The sequence below is a fragment of the Geotrypetes seraphini genome, chromosome 6 (genome assembly GCF_902459505.1).
Source record: "Geotrypetes seraphini chromosome 6, aGeoSer1.1, whole genome shotgun sequence".
Lineage (NCBI taxonomy): Eukaryota > Metazoa > Chordata > Amphibia > Gymnophiona > Dermophiidae > Geotrypetes > Geotrypetes seraphini.
Genome location: NC_047089.1, coordinates 11180841 through 11206584, shown reverse-complemented (window position 1 = coordinate 11206584; position 25744 = coordinate 11180841). Strand labels below are relative to the sequence as shown.

The 25744-nt window shown below is 43.6% G+C and overlaps 1 protein-coding gene across 7 annotated transcripts in view; it reads right to left on the bottom strand.

Annotated features, from left to right (window-relative positions):
• Positions 1 to 1703: 1703 nt before the first annotated feature.
• The window catches only part of FAM168A (family with sequence similarity 168 member A), a 234313-nt gene continuing 210272 nt past the window's right edge, over positions 1704 to 25744 (bottom strand). For 5 of the 7 annotated variants that reach the window (XM_033948535.1, XM_033948541.1, XM_033948542.1 and 2 more), the window contains 3 exons: positions 7665 to 7839; positions 4262 to 4392; positions 1708 to 3845 (listed from right to left, as the gene is read on the bottom strand). In XM_033948535.1, coding sequence (XP_033804426.1) covers positions 4280 to 4392; positions 7665 to 7839 — 288 coding nt within the window. In that variant the 3' untranslated portion in view covers positions 1708 to 3845; positions 4262 to 4279. Of the gene's footprint in view, positions 3846 to 4261; positions 4393 to 7664; positions 7840 to 25744 lie in introns of all 7 variants that reach the window. The other 2 variants (XM_033948536.1, XM_033948537.1) reach the window with 1 other exon arrangement.

Sequence of the window (25744 nt, the reverse complement as noted above, 5' to 3'; positions counted from 1 at the left end):
CATATGTAAAATGGGCTTTATACGTATGTGAAAAAATTGTCCCCAAAGTCAAAGAAAGAACAGCGACTGTCCAAATATGACTTAAGGGACTTTGAGTGAAGAACTGCTACAAAACATTTGCCTGTGTAGGACTGTTTATTTTTTTCTCTCTCTTTATAATATGGTTGCTATTTTTTGAAATCAGTAAAAACTGAAATCAAAACCTCTTACAAAGTTGTGGCAAAGCAAGGTTGCTCCCTTCATAAAAACTAAACACTCTTCCTCTCCCCGCTCAGAAGGTACTAAGGGGTTGGGAGTCTCTGCTTATTCCCTCATGTGGCTCTGCCATCCTTTGACTCAATCTCCCTTCTTCACACATGCTCTTCTCCCTTTCTCTTTGCTGCTTTACTCATTCTTTAAGGAAATACGTTAGGGCTAGTGAAAACTTTATTTTATTTTTTTCAAAAAGTGCTTTGATGCAGAGCTAGTGAGGAGGAGGGTTTCGAATGAGTATTTATTTTTCTCCTCAGTAACTTCAATATTGGTCAGTCCTTACAGAATTAAATAGTTACTATAAAGTTCACCATCTTCATCTATCTCCCCCCCCCTTTTCTCTTTGTTTTCCCCTCAAGAAAAAAGGGGCATGCATTTTGATTATTGTTCCATAATATATATGATACAGAAACAAACAATAGTGTTATACACAAAGGGTCTTTTACACACACACACGTGTGTGTGTGCACATATATGTATATATATATATATAGATAGATAGATACACATATCTATATATACAGGTTTACATAGACTAAAGGATGCATACATTTATTTCTGGTGCAGATATACTCCTTAGACTATGCAAGTTGTAGTACCTTTAACTTACTAGCATAGTATATGATATTCTACATGTTCAGTGCAAGACAACTAAACACTGCTTACATAAGATCTTTGATATGTGGTCACTTTAGCATTAACCCCACTGGATATTTTGGGAGTGAACATGGAGAACTGCACATGATCTTAAATTCACCTGCTCTTTGCCCACATGTTAGAATCAGTGCTTTCTTTCTTTTGTACCAAGTCATCATATAAAAACAGCTGGATACTGAAGCTGTGTAAGACCATTGTTTTGCCTTACAAAAACCAGAAATCTGGGTGTGACAGATGAGGGACTTTGAAAATTTTCAGCAGATTAACACTGTTATTATTACTTACTGTTCTTTATGTTTTCAAGAATTAAAAAGTGTAACTCTTGAGCACTCCCTGAAGGGGAGGATTTTCAAAATGTTACTTTTATTCTTGAAAAAAAAAAAAAAATCAATTCTACTATTGTTTGCTGACTTGGATGGTGAATTATTTGCTTGTGTCTTTTGTGGAACGGAAGATGGGAGGAAATGCTCTATTTTACTTAAATGTATCTTGGAGCACTGATATGAAACAGTGATTAATTAGTGATGAAATGTATAGAGATGCCTTTTTCTCACATTAGTTTACCAGTACTTGGGGGGATGTGCTAAGGAGTGGTTTTCACAAGTTAATAAGTTCTTCTAAAGTGTTGTAAAACACTTAATTTGGAAGATCCTATAACACTTAATGAAACTTGTAGAGGCTACTTGTTTTATTCCGATAACCCTGAAATAGGGTCGAACTGCTGCCTGCCTAATCAGAAAGCTGCCAACAATCTGGCAAGGAATGGAGAGAAAAACAAGACTCACTCCTACACAACAGAAGTAAGGGGATGCTTTATTATTTAAAGATGAAACCTAGGAAAGTTACAATCAAATGACAAGGCAAGTCGCTCTACTTCAGGTTCTCTTAGCTTTCGTCTTGTGGCTTGTTTAATTAAGGATTACATGCATATTAGTTGGTTTTGCTTTGATAGGCTCATCTTGGAGGTGCAGATCACTGGAATGTTATATTGGCTAGGAGAGGGAAGGAAAGGATTTTAACTGAATGCGGTATAATTGGGATCCCTGGTTTATGCAATCTAAGTATTTTGTGGCTAAGAGTCAAGTGCTAAAGCTAGCACTGATGGTGATGATTGTAAGCATTGGTACCTCAGGGGGATTCAGTTCTATACCAGCCAAATCATCACATTGTCCAACCTGATCAGGATCAGAGCTTGACTGGCCAGAATTAGTGTCTAGATTAACCTTATTTCCCCACTACAACTTGAGAAAATATCCCTTCTTTGCAACCTGCATTAAATGTGATAATTAGCGGAGGGTACATTTTTAAACTGTGGCATTTCTCCCATCGCATAAGATTATTATTGCTTTCAGTAAAAACCTGCCCCTGACTGAACTTAGTGCATGTGCCTGCCTGTTCCTTCTGTACTTTACCCTAGTACTAAAGAAAGCACCTCATCAACCTGCGACTGTTTCATGTTCCACCAGGGTGTGCAGCTCCTTGCCTTTAATGTCTTGGGTAATGTGCCTTTTAACTTTTAGGTCAACAATTTATTGCTATAGCTTTGTGTTATATTCACCCCTTTAAATATTTTCCTCAAAGCACTATATATTCCATTATTCTGTCCCGGTTTGTAACGATATGAATTATCCTATTAAGTAGCATCTGATATGCTATACAAATAAAGATTTCCCTGCAAAATTCACATCATCAGTTGGGTGCATGTTCAGTGGAAGGGCAGTGGCGAGAGACAGAAATTAAAGTACTTCCACTTGACTGGACTATGGATGCATTACACTCACATTTGATGTAAAGGAGCTGAGATGTGCTCTACTACATAATTTTTAACCCAGATTAAAACTATGCTACATAATCTACTTAGGTGAGTAGGCATTTAAAAAGTCTCCATGCACCTAACAAAGAGTCACAAGAAAACTATCTGAATGCAGAGTGGATCTAGGGCAAATCATATGCAGGTCATCTCTTGCATTAGGTTGGACACACCTATAGATAGGTGGTGTCAGTCTTGACACCCTGCTATGATCTTTCCTATGATATTCTAACAATACTACCTCTGCAGCAATGCAACATGCATTCGATTGGTTGTTCTCGGTTCCCTACTTCACAGGAAGGAGCAGCCTTCTTCTCAAATGATGAAACATTAGTTAGAATCACAGCACTGACTCGGACTCTTGTTGAGGAAATAGTTCCAATGCTAACACGCTTTTGCTTTCTGTGGAAAATAGCTAGTTTTAAACAGCTTTCCCAGTGAACTAATCAATTGCCAAATCTTCTTAATTCCTGTGCCAAATGTATTACATCAATGTTACCCATGCTAATTTACTAATTCTATAAAAGAGGGCTGACTTTAGCATTTCAGTGCAGAAAAGAAGAGAATTATGATTTTTTTAAACCCTAACAGCAACTTGGAAGACTTTCTTTTTTTTTTTCTTTTACAATGCCTTGTGGAAGATTCAGTCATGTCCATTATTTTGAAAAATGTAAATCCAAATTGGAAGAAAATTTATCCAAGTTATACATTAACATTCTATTCTACTATTCCCCCATTTTCCCTAACAAAACAAAATCTAGGTTTTTTTTGGACAAAAAATATAAATTAAAAGAAACCAAAAAAGCTCTTGGATGTCACTTCAACTTCTGATCTGGGTCTCTTAAGAATGAACACTTGGAACATTAACATTAGAGGAAAAGAAAGAAACCTTCTCCCAGTGCTTAGTGAGAGTCTGGCATCCTTGTGAAAGAGACACAATGTGTGTGCGTGTGGAAAGGGAAGAGGCAGAAAAGTTAGAAAAAGTAGCTTTTACAAAAACACTGAAGAATGCATAAAGTGACCCTTGCACTTGGTTCTTGTGTTTTGTTCTTGAGGCCTGGCGCTGCTGTACAGTTGCTTCAGCACCAATGTAAGACTTGAGTAGTTGCATACAATGACTCCAGATCTGTAAAATAAAAATGCAAAATTACATAAGAGAAGGCTCGGGGGCACTACCAGCTACGTATCTGGTTTCCTTTTTTCATAAAGGCAGTTATGAAATCTAAATAATAAAGCTTCTATGCACTGTTCAATCCTGGAGATTAGTTCTATTGTAATAAACTGCCCATTGTATATTTAAATTAATGCTATGCACACCCAAGTGCCGTGTGGGCGTGTACCAACAGTTAATAGATAACTAATCATTTGTATTATACTCGTATGTTAGTAGAGGGTTCAGAGTCTTTGTAATGAAATATAACGTGAAGACTGCATTACATCTCATGAAAACACCTTCTCCTGCTGTCTGTCCAACATTACAATCTTGCATGCAGACTTGAGAGATGGTTTTTCCTACTGGAAGTACCATTTCCTAGCACTCACATGAACTGGCCGGTGAGTTTACCAGTGTGGAGGTACATAGCTGTAAGTGGGCGTTCCTTGAGCCCTGTATGTTGGCACAGACACTGGATGTGCACCAATTGCAGTGTGTTGTGGTGTGGTCAACAGGGTGCCTGGTGACATAAGAAAGAAAGAGAGAGAGAGAGAGAGAAAGGGGACAATTATTTTATTTTTCATATAACTACTTCCAACCAAACACAACTACAAAGAACAAAAACTTTGGCAGATAAGATGGAATTTATTACTGTTTTAAGCATCCATGCCAAGGCCAATGGGCCTTCCATTTTTTGGTTCTTAATTACAATTCCGTGCCTGGCCTTTCTTGTACACAAAATGCTTCACCTTTTCATTTATTTCTTGATAAAATTCCAGATGAAAATGGCAGTACAAGCAAACAAGTTTTTTAGATTGTTTCAAGTTTTAATAAAATTTGATGGATTGCTTAATCATAATACAAAGCGATGAACAGTTTTGAAAACATGTAGTACATTTCTCAATACAGGGAGACGACCTCAATAACGGAGGCCAACCAACAAACAAAACGGACCCTAAGGGAAAATGAGGGAAGAAATATAATATTTTGACAGTAAAGGAGATGAGTAAGGAAAAAACAATAGGAGGGGAAAGACAATGCTAAAAACCTGGAGAAAATTAAATTAAAATTGTGATGGAGTTCTAAAAAAAAAAAAATAGTTAGCAGTTAAAAGCATCTTTAAAAAGAAAGCATTTCAACTTGCTTTTGGATATGTCTATAAGACGCTCTTCTCTTATATATATTGGGAGGGAATTCCACAGAAACTTCTCATTTTGGCTCCTACCAACAAGCTATTATTGGAATCACGGGGTGGAAGGGGACGTGCACAGACGTGTAACTGGCTGGCCAACAGGAAGCAGAGGGTAGGAGTAAAGGGACACTACTCTGACTGGGAAGCAGTTACGAGCGGTGTCCCGCAGGGGTCAGTGCTGGGACCACTGCTGTTCAATATATTCATTAATGACCTGGAGGTAGGGATGAAGTGCGAAGTTATAAAATTTGCGGACGACACAAAACTCTCCAGTAGGGTTAGAACTGTTGAGGAATGTGAAGAACTACAAAGGGACCTGAACAAACTGAGCGAATGGGCTAATAAATGGCAAATGTGCTTCAATGTAGAGAAATGCAAAGTCTTGCACATGGAGAAAGGAAACCCGATGTGGGGGATGGTATTAGGGAAGAGCAACCTAGAAAGGGACTTGGGGGTTTTGGTGGACCAAACAATGAAGCCGGGAGTGCAATGCGCAGCGAGCGGCCTCAAAGAAGGCGAACAGAATGTTGGGCATTATCAAAAAAGGAATCACTACCAGAATCAAAGAAGTTATCCTGTCGCTATATCGAGCGACGATGCGCCCGCATCTGGAATATTGTGTTCAATACTGGTCGCCGTACCTTAAGAAGGATATGGCGACACTCGAGAGGGTCCAGAGAAGAGCAACAAAAATGATAAAGGGCATGGAAAACCTTTCATATGCTGAGAGGCTGGAGAAACTGGAGTTCTTTTCCCTGGAAAAACGGAGACTTAGAGGGGACATGATAGAAACTTATAAGATCATAAAGGGTATAGAAAAGGTAGAGAGGGACAGATTCTTTAGACTGGCGGGGGAAACAAAAACGAGAGGACACTCAAGAAAATTGAAGGGAGACAGATTCAGAACAAATGCTAGGAAGTTCTTCTTCACCCAGAGGGTGGTGGATACCTGGAATGCGCTTCCAGAGGAGGTGGTAGAGCAGAGTACGATTTTGGGTTTCAAAAAGGTGTTGGACTTGTTCCTGAAGGAAAAGGGGATTGAAGGGTATAGTTAGAGGGGTACTATACAGGATAAAATGTCTTAGTAAAGGATCACTTACAGGTCACGGACCTGGGGGGCTGCCGCGGGAGCAGACTGCTGAGCACGATGGACCTATGGTCTGACTCAGTAGAGGCGATGCTTATGTTCTTATAATATAGTGGCTGGAGTTGCTGAACGAGAGCGCACATATCATGAAATTATGGAAGAATTTTCTACAGGAATCTCTATCAAAAATGGGGCATTTTTTTGAAGTTGCAAAGATTCTATCATACACGAATAACTTTTTGTGCGCGCGCATGTCTTATTTCTTTGAATGCATGAAATGACCAAGACTGGCCTAGTGGGATCAATATCATGTTATGGTACTCAGTAACATTTATTTATTCATTTTTATAGTTCGTCCTTCCCAGGAGCCCAGAATGGGTTACAAGGATACATATACAAAATTTTCAGGAACAGAGATACGTACATTACAGAGTCATTAACATGCTACAGGATCAAAACACAAAGCTACAGAATCAATAACTTACAACTTATAGAGAATGTGACTAAGAACACATGCTTTGCAGAATCTAAGAAAATCATAGAGTCACGAAAGGGTATTTAACATATCTGCAGTGAACGGTAGAAGAACTGGTTAGCAGGCACAGGTGTTCTGAGGTAAGGTACGTCGAAGCAAGGTCTGTCAGAGTTTGAGGCCAGAATTGATCCGGTCCATGAAAAGAAGCGTCTTTACTGCTTTCTGGTTATCAATTGCCCTAATGGCAGGAGGGAGTTAATTCCATAATTTAGGTATACTATAGGAATATGATTGCTTTTGGGCTGTCTCCCGGTGGAGGCCGTTTGCTGGAGGGTTGGAAAGTCTGAGTTCCCGTTGTGAACGGAGGGACCACTGAGACTGGTATATTGGGAGTTTCTTCGCTACATAGCCAGGTGTCATGTCATGGAAGCGTTTAAATACGTTTACTTCCACTGCACACATAAATTAGACTTCTCTCTACATCCATAAATGGAACAGAGGTACGTGTAAATAAGAACTGAAAAGTTATCCACTGAATGAACATTTTCCTCTATACCACTTTAATTCAAAACCTTGGCGTTGACCTACAGTGCTTTCTGCAAATCTGTCTAGATTCTAACCTCTATTTCTCATCAGTCATCCATTCCCATTGATATCTGCATGCACTTACATTCCTCTTGCTCTCCTCCTGAACTCGTGATTTCTAATCACTGCCATAATAACATAGCAGCATACTAGACAGTGGCATAGAAGGATCATTTGACCCACCCAGTCTACTTGGTTGTTATCTACACTGCTCAGTCTAAAAATACTGCCCTGCTGTCAGCCATACAAACTTCACCAAGCACACTGCACCATTTAGTGCATGAAGGATATTTTCCAATTGTCAGCTGTACAGCACTGACCACCTGCACAAGATCTTAACTTATGCCTCTGAATCCTAAGCAGTGGACTGGAGCCAGTTCTACCTGTTACCTAATTATATCTAAGAATTTGCAAAAAGCCTTACACTTTTCTCTTTCAAAGAGAAAATCTCACCTGCTGACATTGCCATAGTGGTCCCAGCAACCATTCCCATGGTCACGCCATTAGTCCTAGGTGCAGCAACTGGGGCTGGGTAGATAGCAGATGGAATGCTGTTTGGCTGAACCACGGTAGTGTGGTGAATTACATGAGGTTGTGCCGCATACACAGGCTGTGTATAATAAGCCCCCTGTTCAAAAGAAAAAATATTTGTACTATCATTTTTTTATACAGATGATTTCTACGCTCTTTTACAGGATTATGCTAATGCAGTGTGCTTTGAGATGCCGATGACGAGGAGAGGTGCCAGTGCTGGCTAACTGCCTATAGGACTTACCTCTCCTCATGAGAGGCATGTCTTGTAGGCAGTCATCCAGCACAGATGTGTCTCCTCCTCGCCGGCACCTCTCCTCTCTGCACCCCCCCCCCCCCCCCCACCAGTGGCGTAGTAATAGCAAGCTTAGGGCTCCATCTAGAGGGCCTCTGCTGCATATGCCTACCCTCTGCTGCATACCCTCTCTCGTACGAAGAGAGAGGGTCTCTCGTACGAAGAGAGACTGAACAAATTGCAGCTCTACACTCTTGAGGAACGTAGGAAGAGGGGAGACATGATCAAAACATTCAAGTACCTCACGGGACGTGTCGAAGTGGAAGATGATATTTTCTTTCTCAAGGGACCCTTGGCCACAAGAGGGCACCCGCTCAAACTCAGGGGCGGAAAATTTCATGGCGACACCAGAAAGTATTTCTTCACAGAGAGAGTGGTTGATCATTGGAACAAGCTTCCAGTGCAGGTGATCGAGGCAGACAGCGTGCCAGACTTTAAGAATAAATGGGATACCCATGTGGGATCCCTACGAGGGTCAAGATAAGGAAATTGGGTCATTAGGGCATAGACAGGGAGTGGGTAAGCAGAGTGGGCAGACTTGATGGGCTGTAGCCCTTTTCTGCCGTCATCTTCTAGGTTTCTATGTTTCTATGCAAACATCAATGTGATGATGTCACACATGCGCACGATAGCACAGTTACTTACCGTAACAGGTGTTATCCAGAGACAGCAGGCAGATATTCTCACAGATGGGTAACATCACCGATGGAGCCCCGGTACGGACACTTGAAAAGTGAATCGCAACTTTAATTTTTAGAAAGTTTGCAATCAGCCCGCATCGCGCATGCGCGAGTGCCTTCCCACCAGACGTAGGCGCGCAATCCCTCAGTTAAGATAAGTCAGCTAAGAAAACAACCAGGGGAGGTGGGTGGGTTGTGAGAATCTGCCTGCTGTCCCTGGATAATATCTGTTACGGTAAGTAACTATGCTTTATCCCAGGACAAGCAGGCAGCATATTCTCACACATGGGTGACCTCCAAGCTAACTAGAATGGGATGGTGGGAGAGTTGGCCTTTAAGAAAATAAATTTTGTAATAATGACTGGCCGAAGTGCCCATCCCATCTGGAGAAAGAATGTATGAACTGAGGACCAGGTGGCAGCTTTACAGATTTGCTTTACAGCAATTGCTATCATAGCCAGAAACACATTAAACATACACCTACAAGACAAAATAACAGAACAATACATGGATTTACTTGCCTGTCAACTCTCAAGCACATCACTTAAAGGAACACTCACATGCATACTATGCTACATAACCCCAAGTAACTGGAGCACAGCCAAACCAATATTTGAAGAATTTATCTATCGAAACTCTCTACAACCTCCTTCTAGGAGACCTCAACCTTCACCTTGAAAACCAATCTTGCAAAAATGCTAAATCCGTACTAGCATACCTAGAAGCCCTAACATATAAAATCTTAGATCCTCAAGCTACACATGAAAAAGGACACCAACTGGACATCGTAGCATACATGTCCCAACAGACCACACATCCAGAAATTCAAACCCCAAACGGAAAATGGAACCGTTCCCTTTGGTCTGATCACTACACCTACTTCTTCGAAATCAATTGGTCCAGCAACAAATATACTCCGACTACTCAACAGACTACCTTCCTTTCAAGCAAACATATAAATCCCACAGTATTCTGGTCAAAAACAGATTCCATAATACACACCTAAAGACTTCATTTCTAAATGGAACCTGCTAAGTAAGACCACCCTCAATGAACTAGCCCCAGAAAAACTTAAAACCAAAATCCTCCGAAAATCAGACAAGTAGTTTGACAACAAACTACTCCAACTCAAAAGACAATGTAGACAACTGGAAAGAAAATGGAGAAAAAGAGACCAAGATGCCATAAAAACAGCATGGATAACAACAAACCGAAAATACAAACAAAACCTGAAAGAAAAAAGAAGGACATACTACTCGAAACAAATTGGAGATGGACCTCAAGACTCAAAAAAATTATTCCTGCTACTAAAAGACCTCACAAACACAACACCTTACATAGAGAACAATTCGCCCCCACCTACAGCCACCCTCCTAGCTTCCTACTTCAAAAACAAAATCGCAATTATCAGAGCTTCTTTCAACGGAACACCCTCACACATAGAGTCATCATTTCCACCAATAGATAAAGAATCAGTCGTAGCAGATAGAACCTGGTCCCATTTCTCACCTATAGATTGGACAGAATTCAACAATCTTTATAATAAATATAGCCATGCAGCCTGTGACCTTAACCATTGCCCCACATACCTACTGAAAACATCAAGCACATTATTCCGCTCCCTGCTTCTACAATGGATTTACTCTTCACTACTAGAGGATTATTTCCCACCAGAACTCAGCGAAATCATAATAACTCCGATATTAAAGGACCCTAAAGGAGCAACAGACCAACCATCCAATTACAGACCCATTGCACATTAAACTGATGGAAGGTCTCGTAGCCAAAACTCTAGCCTCTTTCCTAGAGAATCATAACATACTCCACCCCACACAATCAGGTTTCCGAGCCAAATACAGCACGGAAATACTTCTAGGAACACTAATGGACACTGCAAGACAACACCTCAGTACAGGCAAAAAAATACTGCGGATACAATTAGACCTTTCTGCAGCCTTTGACTTGGTTGTCCACGACATGCTTTTACAAACTCTCGACTCAATAGGAATCTCTGGCAAAGTACTTGCATGGTTTAAAGGATTCCTACAATCAAGAACTTACAGAGTCAAAATAATGCAAGAAAAATCTGAACCTTGGTCCAACCCCTGCGGAGTTCCCCAAGGATCACCCCTATCACCTACTCTATTTAATATATATATATAGCTTCCTTCAGCTACTACCTGGATAATCTTGGCATAATTTCATATAGCTACGCAAATGACATCACTATTCTTCTACCCTTCAACCAACCAGAATCCTTCATAGCAAACACAATACACAGAACCCTCGAATCAGTGGCTTTATGGATGATAGAGCACAAATTAAAACTTAACCCTGACAAAACAAATTTCATTCTACTTGAAAATGACAAAACTCCAACGTTAACTAATCTTGTAATAAATTCATTTGCATACCCAATACAACCTACTTTAAAATTGCTTGGAATCACGATTGACAAAAGCTGTAACATGCAACCCTAAATTAACAAAATAATAAAGACATCATTCATGACCATGAGAAATCTGAGAAAAATCCGATCATTCTTTGAAAAGAAGCAATTCCTACTACTGGTACAATCTCTAATCCTTGGGATGCTGGACTACTGCAACATACTATACCATGTCCTGCGACCATGATGAAGCAATTGCAGACAGTGCAGAATACAGCCCTGAGACTTGTCTATTCACTAAAAAAATATGACCATATATCACAGAGGCATACCATGACTCGCATTGGCTTCCAAATTCTACTGCTTACTTTACAAGGCTATCAACGGAGAAAGCCCAACTTACTGGAATAACAGACTAAATCATTCCTCCTCAATCAGACATAGAAGAACACATTCATTATTCTATTACCCAAAAATGTCAAACGAAAAAAACTTTATGACAACCTAATAGCCTCCAAAGCAGCTAAGTTGGACAAACAACTCACCACTCTTATCTTCATCCACAGATTACAAAACCTTCAAGAAAGAAATTAAAACCATACTCTTCAAAAAACACAACAATCCCAACCCAACATCCAACACTCTATAAACCCTTAGTACTCTCTCATTTTTCTAGTTACCAAACATTATCTAAAACCCATAATTCTCCCTTAAAATTTTATCTCATCGTTTAATCTATTACTTCAAGTTGAAATGTAATTTCTTGTTTTAGTTTGGATGTAATCCCCCTTGAACCACAAGGTAATGGCGGAATAGAAATCACTAATGTAATGTAATGTAATTTCCTCAATAGGAGTGATATAAGGAAAGCTACAGAAGCTGCCATAGCTCTGACTTTGTGAGCTGTGACAAGACTTTCCAGGCACAGTCCAGTCTGAGCATAGCAGAACGATATACAGGCTGCTACCCAGTTAAATCGTTCTCTTGAAAACAGGATGCCCCAACTTATTAGGATCAAATGAGACAAAAAGGTGAGGAGATGTTCTATATGGCTTTGACCTGTCGATGTAAAAGGCCAAAGCACGTTTACAGTCCAAAGTGTGCAGCGCCATTTCTCCAGCATGAGAATGAGGCTTAAGGAAAAAACTAGAAGAACAATAGACTGATTGAGATGAAACTCCGTGACCACTTTCAGTAGAAACTTAGGATGCGTACGTAGAACCACTTTATCATGGTGAAAAACTGTTCAGGGTGGATCTGCCACCAACGCTTGAAACTCACTGACCCTCCTAGCAGAGGTGAAAGAAATGAGAAAGACAACTTTCCAGGTGAGAAACTTGAGATGAGCTGTGGCCATTGGTTCAAATGGAGGCTTCATTAATATGGAAAGAACCACATTAAGGAACCAGACCACTGGAGGAGGTTTGAGAGGTGGTTTCACATTGAGAAGTCCTTTCATGAATCTGGAGACCAAAGGATGAGCAGTAAGAGGTTTTCCCCTAACTGGCATGCGAAAAGCTGTAATAGCGCTGAGATGGACTCTGATAGATGTAGATTTAAGCCCAGAGTCAGACAGATGAAGTAGATAATCAAACACCAATTCCACTGACAAGGAAGTTGGGTCATGATGATGGAGACATCGTCGAGTCCATTTTTGTTGATAACATTGTTGAATAGATGGCTTCCCGGAGGCGTCAATAATATTGTGAACAGGCTGAGAAAGATGAAATTCGTATGGGTTCAGCCCGAAAGAAACCAAGCTGTCAGGTGTAACGATTGCAGGTTGAGATATAGAAGTAATCCTTGTTTCTGAGTAAGCAGAGTAGGAAAGATTGGTAAAGAAATTGGCTCACTGGTGCTGAGCTGAAGTAGATCATATAATAACATAGTAGATGATGGCAGATAATGACCCGAATGGTCCATCCAGTCTGCCCAACCTGATTCAATTTAAATTTTTTAATTTTTTTCTTCTTAGCTACTTCTGGGCAAGAATCCAAAGCTTTACCCGGTACTGTGCTTGGGTTCCAACTGCTGAAATCTCCGTTAAAACCTACTCCAGTCCATCTACAGCCTCCCAGCCATTGAACCCCCCTAGCCCATCCCCCACCAAATGGCCATATACAGACACAGACCGTGCAAGTCTGCCCAGTACTGGCCTTAGTTCAATATTTAATATTATTTTCTGATTCTAGATCCTCTGTGTTCATCCCACACTTCTTTGAACTCAGTCACAGTTTTACTCTCCACCACCTCTCTCGGGAGCGCATTCCAGGCATCCACCACCCTCTCCGTAAAGTAGAATTTCCTAACATTGCCCTTGAATCTACCACTCCTCAACCTCAAATTATGTCCTCTGGTTTTATCATTTTCCTTTCTCTGGAAAAGATTTTGTTCTACGTTAATACCCCTCAAGTATTTTAACGTCTGAATCATAACTCACCTGTCTCTCCTTTCCTCTAGGGTATATTCAGGGCTTCCAATCTCTCCTCATACGTCTTCTGGCGCAAGCCTCCTATCATTTTCGTCGCCCTCCTCTGGACCGCCTCAAGTCTTCTTACGTCCTTCGCCAGATACGGTCTCCAAAACTGAACACAATACTCCAAGTGGGGCCTTACCGAAGACCTGTACAGGGGCATCAACACCTTCTTCCTTCTACTGGCTAAGCCTCTCTTTATACAGCCCAGCATTCTTCTGGCAGTAACCACTGCCTTGTCACACTGTTTTTTTGCCTTTAAATCTTCGGATACTATCACTCCAAGGTCCCTCTCGCCGTCCGTGCATATCAGCTTCTCTCCTCCCAGCATATACGGTTCCTTCCGATTATTAATCCCCAAATGCATTACTCTGCATTGAATTTTAGTTGCCAGGCATTAGACCATTCCTCTAACTTTTGCAGATCCTATTTCATATTTTCCACTCCCTCTTCGATGTCTACTCTGTTACAAATCTTGGTATCATCTGCAAAAAGGCACACTTTTCCTTCTAACCCTTCGGCAATGTCACTCATAAACATATTGAACAGTAATGGCCCCAGCACTGAACCCTGAGGGACTCCACTACTCACCTTTCCTTCCTCCGAGCGACTTCCATTAACCACCACCCTCTGGCGTCTGTCCGACAGCCAGTTTCTAACCCAGTTCACCACTTTGGGTCCTACCTTCAGCCCTTCAAGTTTGTTCAACAGCCTCCTATGAGGAACTGTATCAAAGGCTTTGCTGAAATCTAAGTAAATTACATCTAGCATATGTCCTCGATCTAGCTCTCTGGTCACCCAATCAAAAAATTCAATCAGGTTCATTTGGCACGATTTACCTTTTCTAAAGCCATGTTGTCTCGGATCCTGTAACCCATTAGATTCAAGGAAGTACACTATCCTTTCTTTCAGCAACACTTCCATTATTTTTCCAACAACTGAAGTGAAGCCTGTACTTTCCTGCTTCATCCCTGTGACCACTTTATGAACAGGGACCATATCCACTCTCCTCCAATCCTCATGAATCACTCCCGTCTCCAGAGATTTGTTGAACAAGTCTTTAATAGGACTCGCCAGAACCTCTCTGAGCTCCCTTAGTATCCTGGGATGGATCCCGTCTGGTCCCATCGCTTTGTCCACCTTCAGTTTTTCAAGTTGCTCATAAACACTCTCCTCCGTGAACAGCGCAGAATCTACTCCATTTTCTTGTGTAACTTTGCCAGACAATCTCGGTCCTTTTCCAGGATTTTCTTCTGTGAACACAGAACAGAAGTATTTGTTTAGCACATTTGCTTTTTCCTCATCACTCTCCACATATCGGTTCCCAGCATCTTTTAGTTTAGCAATTCCATTGGGGAGAACCAATGCTGCCGAGGCCACTGAGGAGCAATGAGAATCATGGTGGCTGACTCTCATTAGAGTTTGAACACAGTCTTCAACAGGAAAGGAGTTGGAGGGAATGCATATAGAAACAGGCCCATCCAATCCAGGAGAAACGGATCGGCTTCCAGACGGTGAGGAGATTAAAGTCTGGAGCACAACTGGGGCAACTTGTGATTGTGGGGAGCTGCAAATAAGTCCACCTGAGGAGTGCCCCACTGAGTAAAGATGAGAAGGTGAGTCACAGAGTTGAGAGTCCATTCGTGAGGCTGAAGAATTCAGCCGAGGTTGTCTGCCAGGGAATTCTTCTCCCCTTGAATGTAGACAGCCTTTAAGAAAATGCTGTGAGCTGTCGCCCAAAGCCAGATTTTCTGAGCCTCCTGATACAACAGAAGAGAGTCCATGCCTCCTTGCTTGTTTATGTAGTACACTGCCACTTGATTGTACGAAGGAGGAGGACTTGAGGACTCAAGAGGTACTGGAAAGCTTTGAGAGCATAATATATTGCTCTGAGCTCGAGGAAATTGATGTGAAATTTCCACTCCCTGGCAGACCAATGACCTTGTGTTTGAAGGCACTCCAAGTGCGCCCCCTACCCAGGCGTAAGGAGATGGATCTGTTGTTATCACCTTTTGGTGAGGGGATAAATGAAAAAGGAGACCTCTGGATAGATTGGAGGAGGTCATCCACCACTGAAGCGACTGCTGAAGAGATGATATGACAGAAATATGTTGAGAGAGACAATCTGTCGCTTGAGACCACTGAGAAGCAAGGGCCCACTGAAGAATTCAAAGATGTAGCCTTGCTAGAGGAGTTACATGAACTGTAGAAGCCATGTAACCCAGGAGAACCATCATGTGCCTCGCAGAGATGGTGTGTACCTTCAACATCAGGCGCTCTGGAGGGAGAAACGCTCTCATTAAGAGTAGTATTGAGGATAGCCCCAATGAACTGAAGACGTTGCGTTAGAATTAGGTGAGATTTGGGGAAACTGATTTTGAATCCCAAAACTTGTAGGAAGGCAATGGTCTGAGATGTTGCCAAAGCTACCTCCTGAGATGACAGCTTTGATCAACCAGTTGTCAAGGTAAAGTAAGACTTGAAGACCGTGGGATCAGAGAAATGTGGCCACAACAATCAGGCACTTTGTGAAGACTGGGAGAAGATGCCAGCCGAAAGGAAGAACCTTGTATTGGTAATGACATCCATTCACCTGAAAATGAAGGTACTTGCGAGAAGCCTGATGAATTGGTATATGCATGTAGGCTTCTTTGAGATCCAGAGAGCATAGCCAGTCGTTCCGATCCAGAAATGGTAAAAGAACGGCAAGGGAGAGCATCCGGAATTTCTCTTTGTCTAGAAATTTATTGAGATCTAGAATGGGTCGTATATCTCTGGTCTTTTTCGGGATTAAAAAATACCGGAAGTAGAATCCCTGACTCTGCTGAGATAAAGGAACCTCTTCAATGGCATTGAGGAGGAAGAGGGATTGAATCTCCTGAATGAGAGAAGACTCTATCGGTTCCGAAATAGACTCTCTTGGAGGATGATCCGGAGGTAGGGTATGAAAATGTCTAGAAGCCAGAGATCTGTGGTGATGAGCTCCCAACGATTTATGTAATGTTGAAGCCACCCTCCGATCGTTTGAGGTAGCATTTGGAGAATGGGTTTGTGGCTATGCTCCTGAGGAACACGCCAAAAAGGCTGTGTAGGCTTTTGTTGAGCAGCCTGTTTAGGTTGCTGACGTGATCGTGGTTGCTGCTTTTGCTTCCTAGGTTGAGAAGGAGCAGGCTTAGCCGAAAACCTGTGCTGGTATGAAGAAGCTGGCTTGAAAGTACGGGGCGGTTGAGGCTTCTTCTTTGGTTTAACCAAAGTGTCCCATCTGGTCTCATAGGTGGATAGCATTTGAGTAGTCATATCCATTGATACCAAAAAGCTCATCTCCTGGACAGGGAGCATTGGCCAAGCGGTCCTGGTTATTTACATCAAGTTCAGAAACATGAAACCAGGCAAGGCGACACATGGCCACCGACATGGCCCTGCTCGTGATGCAAGTTCAAAAATATCATAAGTAGTGCGAACCATATATTTCTGCAATTGAAAAGTTGAAGCAATGAGTTGTTGGAATCTCGATTGCTTACAAGATGGAATATACTTTTGAAAAGATGCAAGTTGCTTGACTAAATATTTCAGGTAAAACGAAAAATGGAAATTATAATTACCAGCTCTGTTGGCTAACATTGCATTCTGGTAAAGACGCTTACCAAACTTGTCCATTGCTCTACCTAGACCCTGATGATTTCTTTAGAGTGGATTAAACCACTAAAGATCCATGAAGGAGCTGTGGTTTAGCAAAACCTGGAATAGGAACCACCCTATACAAAGAGTTCAGTTTTTTAGGAGCCACCGGAATGGAGAGGAGTTTTGAGGTTCTTATAGAAAGTCTCTCATAGAATATCATGGAGCAGGAGCTTAAGCAGGTCTTTAGGAGGCTGTCATAATCCAAAGCCTCCAAGAACTCCTTGCTACGCTTGGAATCTGCTTCTAGTGCGATGGAAAGATCCTTTAGACATCTGATGGAGAAATTTAGAAAAAGACGACCTCAGAAAAAGCAGAAGGTCTTTGAGGCAATCGTTGAGGTGAATCTGAACCAGAAGAGTCCGCATCTGCAGTAGAGAGTGGTTCCTGTTCAGAGTCTCCAAATAAATCTGAATCCTGTGTGAAATGAGGACGGTGTGGAAGACTCTGTGTTGAAGCCTCGAGATGCTTGGTCTTACGAGAGTGCGTCCGGTACTGCACCGGAGTAACCTCTCTCAATGTTTGAGTTGAGGACGACTGGTGCTGTGTAGATGGGTCAATTGACTCCTGTGTTGATGGTCTCTGCACCAGTGGAGCATCATATTGAGGTGCAGTCTATCATCCATTGCTCAGACTGAACTGCCTGGAAAGTCGACATGGCTGGGATAGCCGGTGATGACATAGCCTGGATAACGATGTGACCATAATTCAAGTCGGCACTAACATTTGAAAAAGCTCACCCAATTCCTCCCAAAGCAAACTGTCAATCTTTTGCTTGAGGGAGAGCACCAGTACTGCAGGCTTTTTTGCCGGTACCACTGGTACAGCGCTCCAGTCCATTGATGAGGAGGCCGATGTTGAGGAACTCACCGAATCGGGACCAGGTGCTTATGGGACTTTTTCAAGGCTGGCATGACTTGACTCAATGCCACTTTGACCTGAGTCCCAGATGGGGTAGGGGAAGGCTTCTTAGCCGGCATACCCACTGGTTGTTGCAACACCGGAGATGTTTCTGCCGGTGTCGATGAGTGTGGCGTCACCTTGGTCGGTGCCGGTAGTAATGTCGGCTCCCTCTCCATAGAGACACCAAAAAAATGTTGTTGTTGAAGAATGCGGTTTTTCAAAGTCCTTTTTTGAAGTGATGAATGAGTACAGGATTCTGGACAGTGCTCGGGCCCTAGACACCAGTGATGTGGGTCAGTCACAGAAATGGGCCGAGCACAGTGACCGCACTTCTTGAATCCTGTCTGCGGGTGTGACATCGACAGGAAGACTACCTCGGCAAAATCGAAATCGGAGGCCAAGGTTGTACAACAGGCCCCGCCAGACCAAAAACCCCCAAGGGATTAATAAAAAAAAAAAAGAACCAAAGTTTTTTTAAACCAAAGTAACGCTAACAAAAATAAAAGAAGACAAGAACACGAAAATGACTAAAAAGTCACTGATGTGAGAATGGGAAGGCAAAAAAGTTTTCAACAGCTGTTGAAACATGTCTTCTTAGCTCCGCGGAAACTAAGAAACTGCACGGTGCGGGCTGATCGCAAACTTTCTAAAACTTAAAGTTGCGATTCACTTTTCAAGTGTCCGTACCAGGGCTCCGTCGGTGACGTCACCCATGTGTGAGAATATGCTGCCTTCTTGTCCTGGGATAAGTCATCATGTCAACATCCACGCCCTAAAGACGCAGCCCCGAGTTTAGTGTGCCATGGCTTCAAAACGTTTGCAATACACTGTGCTAATGAATATTTGCAAGCACAAACATCAGTGAGAGAGAATCTACTTAAACTAACGAAAACAGCACAAAGTGGGTGGCAGAGGTAAGAGCAATAAGGAAAAGTACCTTCCAAGTGAGAAACTTGAAAGGAGCGGTAGCCAAAGGTTCAAATGGAGGCTTCATTAAGGCGGAAAGAACCACATTGAGATCCCAGATCACAGGAGGGGCTTTAAGAGGTGGTTTCACATTGAAAAGACCCCACATGAATCTGGACACCAAGGGATGAGCTGAGAGAAGTTTTCCATGAACTGGCTCATGAAAAGCAGCAATAGCACTGAGGTGGACTCTGATGGAAGTAGACTTCAGGCCAGAGTCAGACAAAGAAAGAAGATAATCCAACAATGTCTCCACTGCAAGGGAAGTGGGATCAAGATGATGAAGAAGACACCAGGAAGAAAATCGTGTCCACTTCTGATGGTAACATTGCAGAGTGGCCGGTTTCCTGGATGCGTCCAGAATGGAACGAACGGGCTGAGACAAAAGAGTATCATGAGAAGTCAGCCCGAGAGATACCAAGCTGTCAGGTGCAGAGACTGGAGGTTGGGATGTAGAAGGGTCTCCTGATGCTGTGTAAGCAGAGAAGGAAACAGTGGAAGAAGAAAGGGTTCCCTGGAACTGAGCTGAAGTAGAAGGGAGAACCAATGTTGCCTGGGCCACCGTGGAGCAATCAGAATCATGGTGGCTCGTTCCCTCTTGAGCTTGAACATGAGAGGCAGAGGAGGGAAAGCGTACAGGAACAGATTGGACCAGTCGAGGAGAAATGCATCCGCTGTCAGACGGTGAGGAGAGTAGAGTCTGGAGCAGAATAGGGGCAGCTGGTGATTGTGAGGAGCTGCAAAGAGGTCTATCTGAGGAGTGCCCCACTGAGCGAAGATGGATTGTAGAGTGAAAGGATCGAGTGTCCACTCGTGAGGCTGGAGAATTCTGCTGAGCTTGTCCGCCAAGGAATTCTGTTATCCCTGAATGTAGATAGCTTTAAGGAATAGATGGTGATATGTGGCCCAAGCCCAAATCTTCTGGGCTTCCTGGCACAAGAGGCGAGAGCCTGTCCCACCCTGCTTGTTGATGTAGTACATCGCAACTTGATTGTCTGTGCACAGCAGTAGGACTTGAGGAAAGAGAAGATGCTGGAAGGCCTTGAGGGCATAAAACATCGCTCTGAGTTCCAGGAAATTGATGTGATGCTTCATTTCCTGGGCTGTCCAAAGTCCTTGAGTTTGGAACTCGTTCAAATGAGCTCCCCAGGCTTAAGGGGAGGCGTCTCCCCAGGCTTAAGGGGAGGCGTCGGTGGTGATGATAAGTTGATGAGGAGGTAGATGGAACAGAAGACCTCTGGAGAGATTTGAGGATATCAACCACCATTGTAGAGACTGACGAAGAGATGATGTCACAGATATGTGACGGGAGCAAGGATCCATCGCTTGGGACCACTGGGTAGCTAGGGTCCATTGAGGAGTGCGCAGGTGAAGACGTGCGAAGGGTGTGACATGAACTGTGGAGGCCATATGACCCAAGAGTATCATCATTTGCTTGGCAGAGATGGAACGTTGTGGAAGCACCTGCTGACATAGAGATTGAAGCATTTGAAGACGGTTGGACGGCAGGAACGCTCTCATGAGGACTGTGTCCAAGACCGCTCCAATGAATTGAAGTCTCTGAGTGGGGATGAGATGAGATTTGGATAGATTGATCTCGAACCCCAGAAATCGTAGAAACAGGATGGTCTGGTTGGTGGCCTGGAGTACTGTCTGAGATGAATTGGCCTTTATCAACCAATCGTCCAGGTAAGGAAACACCTGAAGGTGGTGGGAACGTAGAAAGGCAGCCACCACAATCAGACATTTGGTAAACACTCTTGGAGAGGAGGCAAGACCGAAGGGTAGCACCTTGTATTGGTAATGACAACGATTGATCATGAAGCGGAGGTACTGTCTGGAGGCCAGATTGACCGGTATGTGAGTGTATGCTTCTTTGAGATCGAGGGAGCATAGCCAGTCACCTTGATTGAGAAGAGGGTAAAGAGTGGCCAGAGAAAGCATTCTGAATTTCTCTTTGACCAAGCATTTGTTGAGATCGCGAAGATCTAAAATGGGTCTGAGATCTTCTGTTTTTTTGGGAACTAGAAAATAACGGGAGTAGAATCCCTGCCCCTTTTGATCTAGAGGAACTTCCTCTATGGCGTTCAGAAGGAGGAGGGATTGAACCTCTTGAAGAAGGAGGGAAGACTGAGGAGTGTTCAAAGCAGACTCTTTTGGTAGACCTTGGGCAGGAAGAGTCTGAAAGTTGAGAGAGTAGCCGTGGCGGATGATGTTGAGGACCCACTGATCCGAGGTGATGGTTTCCCAACGGCTTATGAAATGAGTAAGGCGTCCTCCTATAGGCAGCGGAAGATGGGCAGATGGAGGGATACTGGCTATGTCCTGGAGAACCAAGTCAAAAGGGTTGTGAGGATTTTTGTGGAGGAGGACAGAGACACACAGACGAGGACATCGTGCAGGAACTGCTGAACCTCAGGGAGGAGGTAAAGCGGCTGAGGAGTATCAGAGATGACGAGGCCTTCATCGACGAGGCTATCCTGGAACTGTCTCACATCACAGAGCGAACCCACGACAGGTCCATCCTTGACTCCCCCAAACCTACAGCCCTAAAATCAATGATTGGAGTACAGGAGATGATTAGAGATGCCGGCCCCTGGCAACTGGTAACCTCCTCTACGGGCAAGCAAAGAAAATCCACCTCATTCTCACTCTCTTCTTCTTCTTTTTCTCTCCAACAGGATAACTCTACAATTACCCCACAACTCACCCTCAGAAACAGATTTCAAATCCTACAAGAAGAGAACACAGAGGAAATAACGGAAGGGGCTCAGGAGAATACTCAGCACCTAACCTCAAATCCAGGGCTCACGGATCAACCCCTCCGGAAGGAACGAAGAGTGGTGGTCATTGGGGACTCCATGCTGAGGGGCACCGAGGGACCAATTTGCAGGCCCAACTTGCAGTCAAGAGAGGTCTGCTGTCTTCCCGGAGCCAGGATCCGGGATGTCACCACCAGCCTAGACAAACTTATAAAGCCCAATGATCATTTTCCCATGTTTCTCATCCATGTAGGTACAAACGACACTGCCAGAAGTACCACGGAGAACATTCCCGACGACTTTGGAGCCCTGGGAAAGAAGCTGAAGCAGATAGGAGCGCAGGTGGTTTTCTCATCGATCCTCCCAGTAAGAAACAAAGGCAGAGCTAGAGAAGAGCATATCCAACGGACTAACGAATGGCTCCGCATGTGGTGCACAGAGATGAACTTTGGATTCCTAGACCATGGTGAGACACTCCAGGGACTGCAGGGACCCGACGGACTACACCTAACCAGGAGAGGTAAGAACGTATTCGGACATCGCCTGGCCCGCCTACTCCGCAGGGCTTTAAACTAGGTAAGTTGGGGGAGGGCACTTATTTATATCCCAGAGCAGTAAGAAACCACCCTGAGGAGGAGAGTCACACCCACACTTCTAAGTCTAAGGTAAGTACCCATGCTATCCACGATAATTTAAAGGGAATTATCAATAAAAATTTAGGAGTCACTCTAACCCAAAAGGGAATCTCTTCACAGATATGGAGGGCTATGTACGTCAATGCACACAGCTTAGGCAATAAAATTCTAGAATTAGAGACTGAGATAATAAACGCTGACCTAGACGTGGTAGCAATATCAGAAACCTGGTTCACGGACTCACATGGGTGGGATATGGTTATACCAGGCTACAACCTACTACGTCGCGACAGAGAGGGCAAGTTAGGGGGAGGGGTAGCACTATACACTAAGGATAACATCAAAACTACCAGAATTACGGATATTAGATACACTGGGGAATCCCTCTGGGTGAATCTGGCCAGAGGAAATGAAAAATGCCTATACCTTGGTGTGATATACAGACCTCCGAAACAACAAGAAGACAAAGACTTAGAACTGATAGAGGACATAGAGAACATCACTCTACGAGGAGACACAGTGTTGTTAGGGGACTTCAACATGCCCGATGCAGATTGGAACACACTCTCTGCGACTACGTGTGGCAGTAAAAGAATTCTGAACTCCATAAAGGGTGCACGACTCAAGCAAATGGTGTTGGAGCCCACCAGGGACCAAACGATACTGGACCTGGTACTCACCAACGGAGATAGCGTCTCGGATGTCTCAGTTGGAGACACACTGGCCTCCAGCGACCATAATATGGTATGGCTTAACCTTAAGAAAGGTTTCTCAAGGTCAAACACAGCAACGAGGGTTCTCAACTTTAGAGGCACAGACTTCGACCGCATGGGAAATTTTGTCGATCAGGAGTTGCAAAAACAAGCACAACCTAACAATGTAGAGGATATGTGGTTGACTCTGAAGTCCACCCTACACGAAGCAACAAACCGCTACATAAGAACAGTAAGTTAGCGCAGGAGGAACAAAAGACCCCAATGGTTCAGCGCAGAAATTTCGGACCTCGTTAAAAAGAAAAAAGAAGCATTTATCACCTACAAACATTTAGGAAAACAAGAGGCGGAAAAAGACTATCTGGACAGGTCAAAAGCTGTCAAAATAGCAGTCAGGGAGGCCAAACTCAAAATGGAAGAAGATCTAGCACGGAACATTAAGAAAGGGGATAAATCATTCTTCAGCTATATTAGTCACAGGAAAAGAAACAAAGATGGGATAGAACGCCTGAAGAAATCGGACGGTAACCTTGTAGAATCAGATTCTGCCAAGGCAGAATTACTAAACGAATACTTCTGCTCAGTCTTCACCTGTGAAGCACCGGGAGCTGGTCCACAGCTTCAGACGGGAGACAGCCAGAATGACCCGTTTCTGGACTTTGAGTTTACGCCCAGTAGCGTCTACTACGAACTATCAAGACTCAAGGTGAACAAAGCCATGGGACCGGACAACCTACATCCCAGAGTGCTCAGGGAATTGAGAGAAGTCCTGGCAGAACCACTATCTGTTCTTTTCAATCTTTCCCTACGCACAGGAAGAGTCCCCTTGGACTGGAAAACCGCCAACGTTATCCCACTCCACAAAAAGGGCTGCAGAACAGAGACGGCAAACTACAGACCGGTGAGTCTCACATCTATAGTGTGCAAGCTCATGGAAACACTGATCAAACAAAATATTGATACAATCCTAGACGAGGAAAACCTACGTGATCCCCACCAGCACGGATTCACCCAGGGCAGATCCTGCCAATCTAACCTAATCAGCTTTTTCGACTGGGTTACTAGACAATTGGATACCGGAGAGTCATTGGATGTGGTGTATCTAGACTTCAGTAAAGCTTTTGATAGCGTCCCACACAGAAGGTTATTGAACAAGCTGAAGTCGATAGGATTAGGGGACACTCTAACTACATGGGTTGAGGATTGGCTGAGTGGTAGACTTCAGAGGGTGGTGGTAAACGGTACCCCATCCAAAACGTCAGGCGTGATCAGTGGAGTGCCGCAGGGGTCGGTCTTGGGCCCGATTCTATTCAACTTATTCATAAGAGATATGACCCAAGGACTTAGAGGAAGGGTATCACTGTTCGCCGACGCCGCCAAACTTTGCAACATAGTAGGTAAAAACACCATGCCTGATAATATGACACAGGATCTACTGCTGCTGGAACGGTGGTCAGCAACATGGCAGCTAGGCTTCAATGCTAAAAAGTGTAAGGTAATGCACCTGGGAAAGAAAAACCCGCACAGAACTTACATACTAAATGGTGAGACCTTGGCCAGGACCACGACGGAACGAGATCTAGGGGTGATCATTAGTGATAACATGAAGGTTGCAAATCAAGTGGAGAAAGCTACCTCCAAGGCAAGGCAAATGATGGGTTGTATTCGTAGAGGTTTTGTCAGCAGGAGACCTGAAGTTATTATGACGCTGTACAGGACCATGGTGAGGCCTCACTTGGAGTACTGCGTTCAATTCTGGAGACCTCACTACCGGAAGGATGTTCAGAGAATCGAGTCGGTTCAGCGAATGGCCACAAAGATGGTCTGGGGGCTCAAGGATCTCACGTATGAAGAAAGACTGAATAAACTGAGGCTGTACTCACTTGAGGAACGAAGAGAGAGGGGTGATATGATTGAAACGTTTAAGTACATCACGGGCCGTATCGAGTTGGAAGAAGATATCTTCTACCTCATGGGACCCTCGACCACCAGGGGGCATCCGCTAAAAATCAGGGGAGGGAAGTTCCATAGCGACTCCAGAAAATACTTCTTCACTGAAAGAGTGGTGGATCATTGGAACAAACTCCCACTGCAGGTGATTGAGGCCAACAGCGTGTCGGACTTTAAGAGAAGGTGGGATATTCACAGGGGATTCCTGGGGGAGTGAAATCAGAGGGCGGGTATTTGGAGTGGGCAGACTTGGTGGGCTATAGCCCTTTTCTGCCGTCTTTTTTCTATGTTTCTATGAGGAGGCTTCACCTGTTGTTGCTGCTGTGCCGGTCTATTGTTTTGCCTCTGCTGTTGCCTCTGACGCCTGGGTTGTTGAGGTGCCGGTGGCAAAGGACGAGCCACAAATCGACGTTGGTATGCCGATTGCTGACGAAAGGGCCTGGTAGGTGGGGGTCTTCTTTTTTGTTTTGAGGAGAGTATCCCACCTAGTCTCATGAGCTGAGAGCTTTTGGGTAGTCCATGAATTCTCCAAACAGCTCATCCCCCAGGCAAGGTGCA